This window comes from Muscardinus avellanarius, assembly GCF_963383645.1.
Source record: "Muscardinus avellanarius genome assembly, chromosome: 3".
In the NCBI taxonomy this organism is placed as follows: domain Eukaryota; kingdom Metazoa; phylum Chordata; class Mammalia; order Rodentia; family Gliridae; genus Muscardinus; species Muscardinus avellanarius.
Window position 1 is genome coordinate 18,173,759 of NC_137788.1, and position 10,007 is coordinate 18,183,765.

General features: G+C 49.1%; 1 protein-coding gene across 1 annotated transcript; it reads right to left on the reverse strand.

Annotated features, from left to right (window-relative positions):
• Positions 1-2,853: 2,853 nt before the first annotated feature.
• Positions 2,854-3,987, reverse strand: HTR1D (5-hydroxytryptamine receptor 1D; the record flags this gene model as incomplete). Its single annotated transcript, XM_080693428.1, has 1 exon — positions 2,854-3,987. The coding sequence occupies one exon, from the start codon at positions 3,985-3,987 to the stop codon at positions 2,854-2,856; it is 1,134 nt and encodes a 377-aa protein (XP_080549554.1).
• Between the last annotated feature and the right edge of the window lie 6,020 nt (positions 3,988-10,007).

A 10,007-nucleotide genomic window follows, 5' to 3' on the forward strand; every position in this document is an offset into this window, starting at 1 on the left:
GTGTCCCTGGCTCAGGGAGAGGCCTCGCAGGGTGAGCTAGAAACAACTCAGTGGTTCCCAGACCTTGGAGGCACAGAAGTCACCTCGCTGGAGGTGGGAGAGGCTCATTTAAAAAGCAGACTCAAGCCGTCAATAGCCGGGCGTGGTGGCGCACGCTTGTAATCCCCGCGTAATCCCCGCACTTGGGAGGCTGAGACAGGAGGATCGCGCAAGTTCGAATCCAGCCTCAGCTGGCTTAAGAGACCCTGTTTCCAAGTCAAATACAAAATAGGTCTGGGACTGTAGCCCGGAGGTAGAAGGCCCCTGGATTCCAGTCCCCAAGACACCAAAAATAAATAAATAAATAAATAAATAATAAAAAATATATAAATGTAAATAAAAAGCAGACTCAAGCCGAGCATGGTGGCACATACTTGTAATTCGGGAGGCTGAGACCAGAGGATCGTGGTTCGCGGACAGCCTCAGCTACTTAGTGAGGCCCTCTGCAACTCAGTGAGATCCTGTTTCAAAATAAAGAATAAAAAATTGGGCAGGGGGTGTAGCTCAGAGGTCAAATGCCCCTGGGTTCCATACCCAGACCCATAGAAAACAAAACAAAAAAAAAATTTTAACTAAAAAAACAAAATAAAAAATAAAAAGGAGACTCAAGGCCAGGCATGGTGGTGCACGCTTGTAATCCCAGAGCTTCAGAGGCTGAAACAGGATGATCGCACAGGTTTGAAGCCAGCCTCAGCTACTTAGTGAGGCTCTCAGCAACTTAGTGAGACCCTGTTTCCAAATAAAAATGTAAAAATAGGTCTGGGAGTGTAGCCCGGAGGTAGAAGGGCTTCCAGGAACCCCAGTACCACAAAAAAAAAAAAAAAAAAGAATAAAAATATAGGGCTGGGAGTATAGCTCCGAGGTAGAATGCTCCTGGGTTCCATCCCCAGTACTGCAAAAAATAAAAGCACACTCAGCTGGCGGGTATGGTGGCACGCACCTGTAATCCTAGTATTTGGGAGGCTGAAACAGGAGGATCGTAGGTTTGAGTACAGCCTCAGCAACTTAGTAAACTGGGGGTGTAGCCTGGAGGTAGAAAGCCTTTGGGTTCAGTCCTCAGCACCACCCAAATAAATAAGAGCTGTTTGTTTGTTTGTTTGTTTAGTTTTTTTCATTGCTGCTTGATATCAAGTAGGTCAAGTCCTATATTTCTAAAATGATACATGCTAGCTGGGCACATGGTGGCACACGCTTGCAATCCCAGTAGTTGGGAGGCTGAGACAGGAGGATTGCAGGCTCACAGCCAGCCTTGACAATTTAGTGAGGACCTTCACAACTTAGTGAGACCCTGTTTCCAAATAAGAAATAAAGTAAGGCTGGAGGTTTAGCTTAGAGGTAGAATGCCTCTGAATTCGATCCCTAGTGCCACAAAATAAAATAAAATGGTATATGCTTGTATGCTAAGAACTATATTTATTTATTTATACAATAACATATCTATTACTAATCCCCCCCCTTTTTTTTTTGGTACTGGAGATGGAACCCAGGGACTTTCTACCTCCAGGCTATACTCCCAGACCTATTTTATATATTTATTTGGAAACAGGGTCTCGCTAAGTTGCTGAGAGCCTCACTAAGTAGCTGAGGCTGGCTTTGAGGGTACGCGATCCTCCTGTCTCAGCCTCCTAAGTACTAGGATCTCAGGCGGCACCATGCTGGGTTCTCAATTGCTGTGTTGTATTGATGCTCATCGATTGGAGGCCCACTGTTAGAATGCATGCAAGACCTGGACACAGGGCCTGGCATGTGGTGGGCACTCAGCAAATACTGGGCGCTGACTCGAGCTTATAGTCTCTATATCCAGAGAGAGCGGGAAAAATCACCCAAGGACTTCACTGGTCAGGATGGCTCATGCTCTTTATTTGATAGGACTCAGTATCTTAAGATCACTAATGAAAATGGGATGTTAAAAAAATAATTCAGGGAAAAAATGAGAATGATGTCCTCCGCGGAGGGTGGTGGGACCAATGCCTGCCAATCCACTCCAGTGGTGTGATCGGGGTTTTAACTGCAGAACCTGGAGACGGTGCAAGGATATTGAAGAAGGGCACCGGGGCCGATCTAGTCTCATCCTGCCTTGAGAATTGTTCTCCAAGTCACTCTCTGTCACTGGACCATTTGTAGACAACTAGGAGAAGAGGCCCTGGTAGAACAATCCCTGGGTGTTTCTTTTTCATCAGTACGTTATGGGGGATGGAGACCCCCCACCCTGGCTCCAAGTTCTCTTTGAATTCTGGTCATCTTATTCTCATAAAATCTCAGATATTCCAGAATCCCTTCCCTCTGAGCCAGGGTCTTTTCTACAGAGTCAGTGTCTCACCTGAATCTTACGAGTCATGCTTTCTTCACCCCAGAGGAACCATGAAAATACTACATTAAGGGAAGTCTTCCGTTCTGTCCCCTCTCACACGGTGGCCCAGCTCTGGATGATTCAGAAGCCAAGAAAGAAGACACAGGAAACAGAACACAGTACAAATCTGTCCGTTGACCCAAGACCCAAGAGACAGTGAATCAACCCGGGTCTCAGAAAAAAACAAGAAAGAGCCAGGTGTGGTGGTATACCTCTGCAATCCCAGTACTTGGAAGGCTGAGACAGGAGGATCACAGGTTTGAGGCCAGCCTCGGAAAGTAGTGAGACTCTTAGTGACCTAGAGAGACCCTGTTTCAATACAAAAAAATAAAAAATAAAAATAAAAATGGGCTGGGCGTGTAGCTCGGAGGTAGAATGCCCCTGGGTTCAATCCCTAGTACCACATTAAAAAAAAAAAAAAAAAAAAAAGACAATCCCAGTTGGGTTACAGGACACAAATCAGACTAGGAGGCTTTCCGGAAATGGACGACTTTCTGAAACGCTTGCCGGAAGTCTTCATTGAACACAGTGTAGATGATGGGGTTGATAAGGGAGTTTAAGTAGCCTAGCCAGGTGAAGAAGTCAAAGAGGGCCGGGTGGAGCCAGCAGGAGTCCCGGCAGATGGGGAGGACCAAAGAGGCCACGAAGAAGGGCAGCCAGCAGACGATGAAGGCTCCCAAGATGACCCCCAGGGTCTTGGTGGCTTTCCTTTCCCGAGCCGCGGAAATCCTCTTGCGTTCCAGGACGCTGTCAGCAAGCTTGATTTTCACGTGGTTGAAAAAGATGGGGCTCCCGGCCGAGTGCCCGTGGCTCTCGTGGAAGCTGGGGTTCAGCGAGCAGAGCGAGGAGCCCGCGGAGCCGGTGATGAGCTGCGCGGTGGTGAAGCGCTTCCCGTGCAGGGAAGGTGGGCTCAGGATGCGGCTGCGGGCGGCCAGGTAGATCCGGCCGTACAGGATGATGAGCAGGACCGACGGGATGTAGAAGGCCCCGCAGGTGGAGTAGATGGTGTAGGAGATCTGAGACGTGTTCACCAGGCAGTCGGACATCTCCTCCTGGGCCTTGGCCTGCCTCCAGAAGAGCGGAGGGATGGAGATACAGATAGAGATGGTCCAGACCACAGCGATCATGGCGGCCGCGTGGCCCGCCGTCCGGCGTTTGCTGTACTCCAGGGCGTCGGTGATGGCCCAGTACCGGTCCAGGGCGATGACACAGAGATGCAGGATGGAGGCCGTGCAGCATGTGATGTCCGACGACACCCAGATGTCGCACAGGATCTGGCCGAAGTTCCAGGTGCGGGTGATGGTATAGGCGATGCTGATGGGCATGACCAAGATGGAGACCAGGAGGTCAGTGGTGGCCAAGGAGCCGATGAGATAGTTGGCCGGGGTGTGGAGCTTCCTGGTGAGCAAGATGGTGGTAAGGACGAAGGCGTTGGAGAGGAGGGTGGCCAGTGTGATGATGGAAAGGACCACCGCGAGGGAGACCTTGAGGGCCTCTAGGATCCCTGGGTCCCAAGCCTCTGGGGTTTCTGTGGTGTTCAGTGACCTGTTGGAGGCCCCCTGGGGAAGGTCGTCTACTGACTGGTTTGGTGGGGACATGCTAGGCGGCTCTTTCTTCGCAGAGACGTCCACACACAGAGCTCCTGCCCCACCCACAGAGCAAAGTTATCCTCTGGCTTCACACGGTGGGGTGCCACGTATCAGAACAAAGACCTGGAGACCCTGAGGGCCCTGGAATCCCAGTGCGGGGGGGGGGGGGGGGGGCCTGAGACAGGAGGATCACCGGCTGCGGTCAGGCTCACCGACTTGGCAAGGTCCTCTGAAACTTAGTGAGACTATTTAAAAAGGGGGAGGCTGGGGGTGTAGGTAAAAGGGTAGACTGCCCCTGGGTTCAACTTCCAGTACCACAAAAATAATAAATAAATAAATAAATAAATAAATAAATAAATAAATAAACAAACTCTGAGGGCAATTACTAATTACTAGCAGGCAGTCTCTCCTAAAACAAATGAATCCGAGACCTCTCGCTGTTCTGGAACTCTGCCCAGCAGATGGCCCAGCCCAGTGGACACAGGCTGAACTTGTTAGACTTATCAGGGTACCACAGAAGTGTGGGCAATGGACGCTCTGGGCTTCTTGCTTTGAGCTTTTGGGCTCTTTTCAAAGCGCGAGACTTCAACGTGTTCAATGAAAACTTGAAAATGTCCCCCATCCCTAGTCAGAGACGATTCCGGTTGCTTCCAGGGAGCTTTTAAAAGTAGAGAGAAAAGGAAGCGCCAGCTGATTCACAGGAGCAGGACAGTCAGCAGCACAGTTTTCCCAGGTTTGTCTGAACACATCATGGGGTGTTTAACTTTCATTCCGGTTCCAGTGATGGTGCTGAGCCTGAACAGACCAAACAGGTCCAGTTACCACGAGCTGGGAGAAGGTGAAACAACCCGATTGTTGTCAGTTCACCCGGAGGGCCGCATGATCAGAAGCTCTGGGGCTTAAAAAAGAAAAAAGGTAGAATCTCATTAGAGAAAGTCAATTCTGGAAGCTGGAATTATTAGATCACAAGGATACTGTAGAGCCAGGCATGGTGGCGCACACCTGTGATTCAAGTACGTGAGAGGCCGAGACGGGAGGATCACAGGTTTGTGGCCAGCCACAGTAACTTGGTGAGGCCCTCGACAACTTAATGAGACCTTATTTCAAAATTATTTATTTATTTATTTATTTTGGTGGTACTGGGAGTAGAACCCAGAGGCTTTCTACCTCCGGGCTATACTCCCAGACCCATTTTATATTTTATTTGGAAACAGGGTCTCACTAAGTTGCTGAGAGCCTCACTAAGTAGCTGAGGCTGGCTTCGAACCTGCGCGATCCTCCTGTCTCAGCCTCCCAAGCGTGGGGATTACAAGCGTGCACCACCATGCCCAGCTATTTCAAAATTAAAACATCAAAAAAGGCTGGGAATAGCTGGGTAGAGTGACCCACACTTGTAATCCCAGTATTTAGAGGCAGAGACAGGAGGATCGCGGTTTTGTGGCCAGCCTCACCAACCTTGTGAGGCCCTCCGCAACTTGGTCAGACTTTTTCAAAATAAAAAAATAGCCGGGCGTGGTGGCACATGCTTGTAATCCCAGCATTTGGGAGGCTGAGACCGGAGGATCGCGGTTCGCTGACAGCCTCAGCTAGTGAGGCCCTCTGCAACTCAGTGAGACCTGGTTTCAAAATAAAGAATAAAAAATAGGGCAGGGGGTGTAGCTCAGAGGTTGAATGCCCCTGGGTTCCATCCCCGGATCCATAAATAAATAAATAAATAAATATAAAATAAAAAAAATAAAATGAGACTAGGGGATATAGCCCAGAGGTAGAATGTTCCTGGGTTCAATCCCCAGTACTTCAAAAAAGGGGGTACAGTGCAATGCTGGCAGTGATGCCGTGAAAACCTCTCAAGAGTGGGGGGAGCTGGTGTCCCCAGTCCCCGCCGTTCCCAGTGGGGGTAAAGTGGCTGCTGGAGCATCATAGGCCTGTTAGTTCTGTAAACTGTAAGGCAGAAAGCATCTATTTATTCAGCAATAGAATCTAAACAAAACAAAAGTGTGTGTGGGGGGGTATGAACAAAGGTCACCAGGAAAAAAAAACCCAAACCAAAAAACACCAGTTACAATATATTTCTCCACAGAGTGTGGGAGGTGACTTTTCTTCTGTTCATTTAATTTTTTCAAGTTTCCTATCACAAGCAGAAATGGCTCTTGTTTTGGATTGAATCTAGGGGAATTCTACCTCTGAGCTACACTCCTAAGCCTGCCTATTATTTATTTGTTTATTTACTTATTTATTTATTTTTACTTTATTTCATTTTATTTATACATTTGTGGTACTGAGGATTGAACCACGGGGCATTCCATCTCTGAGCTACACTCTCAGCCTTTCTTTCTTTCTTTCTTTCTGTACTGGGGATGGAACCCAGGGGCATTCTACCTCTGAGCTACATCCCCAGCCCTATTTTTTATTCTTTATTTTGCAACAGGGTCTCACTGAGTTGCAGAGGGTCTCACTAAGTAGTAGCTGAGGCTGTCCGCGAACCGCGATCCTCCTGTCTCAGCCTCCCGAATGCTGGGATTACAAGCGTGCGCCACCGCGCCCGGAGGCTTCAAACTTTGGATCTTCCTCGGCCTCAGCCTCCCACATCCCTGGGCCTCCCGGCATGCACCGGCCTCAGCCTCCCACATCCCTGGGCCTCCCGGCATGCACCGCCGTGCCCTGTCACACGACATCATTTGTAGGCTGCATCTTGTCCCAGCGGGGGCTACATTCAGGACAGGAGCTGCCGACTCAGAGTTGGGAGGGATGGCATTCCTAGTGGCTGAAGTCGCAAAGGCAAAGGCCCAGAGGTTAGAAAGTACTGGCATAGTCAGAGGATGGCACAAAAGACCAGTTAGCTAGAGTGCAGAGAGCAGAGAGCAGAGGCCAAAGGCGCTGGGGCTCAGGACCCGGCTGGTGTGGGACGGGAGCAGTAGGGCACTGGGTGAGTTTGCACTGGGGATGTGGGCTCTGTCTCAGCTCTATCCCAGACTTCCTGTGCCGCCTTGGGCCTATCCCTCCCCCCAGACAGTGGCCCCTCCGCCTGCCTCCCATGGAGGCTACAGAGCTCTGATTGGCAAAGCCTGCCCTGGGGCACCCAGCTGCAGCAGAGAGGTATCAATTATTATTATCATCGCGGTATAGCTTGGCTTAGGGCTTTGTTGGGAAGGTCCCATTTCTATCTGTTGATTGATTGATTTTTACAAGGTTAAGATGTTAAACCTGGCCAGGCATGGTGGCACACACTTGTAATCCCAGCATTTGAGAGGCTGAGACAGTAGGATCACGGTTTGTGGACAGCCTCAGCTACTTAGTGAGGCCCTTTGCAACTCAGTGAGACCCTGTTTCAAATTAAGAATAAAAATAATAGGGCTGGGGGTGTAGCTCGGAGGTAGACTGTCCCTGGGTTCCATCCCCAGTACCGCAAAATAAGTAAATAAATAAAAATAAAAATATCCTCTTGGGTTGGGGCTAAAACTCCATGGCAAAGCACTTACCTAGCACACACAGAAGCCCTGAGTTCAATCCCTAGTACTGCAAGTAAATAATCAACACACAAAGGCTCGGTTTGAGGAAACAAACCCTCAATGCCCACTCCTAAACACAGCACGGAGGTAGAAAGTGAGTGTAATATTTTCTGTGGCGCTCCTGCTCTGTCCCGGGCACTGAGCTGGCCCTGGGGCCATGAATCACCCAAGCACGTGGGCAGTGTGGCCCCTCGTGTACAGAAAGACCAATGCCTAGCGAGGTGGTGGCACCTGTCCATGGTCATCCAGCCGGAGGGAGAAGACCTGGGCCCAGAGATCTAGACATTTCTATTCTTTTCCACATCATCAAAATTCAGGGGGGAAATCTGTACATTTTAAGATACAGGTTTGGGCCCCGGTGGTAAGAGTTGAACAAGGGCTCTGCTTGCCCCAGGCTCCACTCAAAGGCCTCAGGCTGGCTCCCACTTGGGCCCACAAGGAGAGTGTGATTTGGATGGGACTGTTTGGAACCCTCCTCCCTCTGGTCTGGGCGAGCGAGGTACCCTGCTTTTCCAGGATGGCAGCGTGCTTGTTTCAAGAACCACACGGCCCAGGTCCTGGGAGTCCGGTGACCTCATCGCAGCCATGGGCGTGGGCTGAGAGACCTGAGAGGAGGTGGCTAAGAAAGCCCCAGGGACACCCTGGGAAGCAGGACAGGAGCGAGTGGACGGACGGCCTTGCTCAGGAAGATTGAGCAGGAGCTTGGCAGGAAGTGGAGGGATTCTGAGGCCAGTTCTATATGCGACTACCCGTCTCCCAGCACACTTCAAATAATAAAATAGAAAATAGAGCCGGGCGTGGTGGTGTACGCTTGTAATCCCAGCATTTGGGAGGCTGAGACAGGAGGATCCGGGTTCTCAACAGCCTCAGTTGTTTAGTGAGGCCCTTTGCAACTCAGTGAGACTGTTTCAAAATAAAGAACAAAAAATAGGGGTGGGATGGGTGTAGCTCAGAGGTAAAATGCCCTTGGGTTCCATCTTTAGTACGGCAAAAAAAAAAAAAAATAAATAAATAAATAAAATAGAAACTAAAAGGACAGTGAGAAGCCATTTTCATCCAGTAAGTAGGTAAATTTATTTTTCTTTGGCCGGGCGTGGTGGCGCACGCTTGTAATCCCCGCGCTTGGGAGGTGGAGACAGGAGGATTGTGCAGGTTTGAAGTCAGCTTTGCTGGTTTAAGAGACCCTGTTTCCAAATAAAAATATAAAATTGGTCTGAAAGTGTAGCCCAGAGGTAGAAGGGTTCCATCCCCAGTACCACCAAAAAAAAAAAAAAATTTTTTTTCTTTTTCTTTTTCGGTACTGGGGATTGAACTCAGGGGCATCCTACCTGTGAACTATACCCTCAGCCATATTTTTTTTTTTTTTTTTTTTTTTTTTTTTTGGTGGTACTGGGGTTCCTGGAAGCCCTTCTACCTCCGGGCTACACTCCCAGACCTATTTTTACATTTTCATTTTTGGAAACAGGGTCTCCTAAGCCAGCACGCGGGGCTGGCTTCGAACCTGCGCGATCCTCCTGTCTCCGCCTCCCAAGCGTGGGGATTACAAGCGTGCGCCACCACGCCCAGCTCAGCCCTATTTTTTATTCTTTATTTTGAAACAGGGCCTCACTAAGTAGCTGAGGCTGGCCTTGAATCTGCGATCTTCCTGTTCTCCTGTCTCAGCCTCCCAAATACTGAAATTACAAGTGTGTGCCACCAAGCCCAGCTTTTATTTTATATTTTTAAATAGAGTCCCACTAAGCTGTAGAGGGCCTCTCTAAATTGCTGAGACTAGCTGCAAACCTGAAATCCTCTTGTCTCGGTCTCCCAAGAATTGGGATTACAAGTATGAGTCACAACTCCTAGCATAAGCTCTTTCAATTTTGAAACTGGGGGTCTCGCTGGTTTTCTGAGGTTCTCACTAGACTTTGAGGCTAACTTTGAACCTGCAATCCTCCTGTCTCAGCCTCTCAAGTCCTGGAACTACAGGTATGCGCCACACCACATGCCCAGCTAAAACGACGTATTTGAAAACAGATAATATTTCTGCTAAGATCAGCAGAAGATTAAAGCAGACAGAGAAAGGAGCTAAAGGGAGGCACCTGCCCCAGGGAGAAGGTGCCTTCCAGGCCTGGCTGCACTCCTTCCCACCTGCATGAAAGAGAGAAAGTAAAAACAGGTGGGAAAGAGAAGGAAATAGGAATTATTTATATCATCATCATCTTCTTCTTCATCATCATCACTGACCTGGAGATTGAACCCAGGGGCATTCTACCTCTGAGTTATACCCCAGTCCTATTTTATTCTTTATTTTGAAACAGGGTCTCACTAAGTTGTGGAGGGCCTCACTAAGTAGCCGAGGCTATCCGCGAACCGCGATCCTCCTGTTCTCTAACTACCAAGTACTGGGATTACAAACCTGTGCCACCACGCCCAGCTTGGAAATATGAGCTTAATTTAAGGTTTTGTGTACATTTCCAAGCCTGTCACTCCCCAAACCAATCTCTCTTCCAGGCCTATTGCTCTCAGATTTTGGGGAAA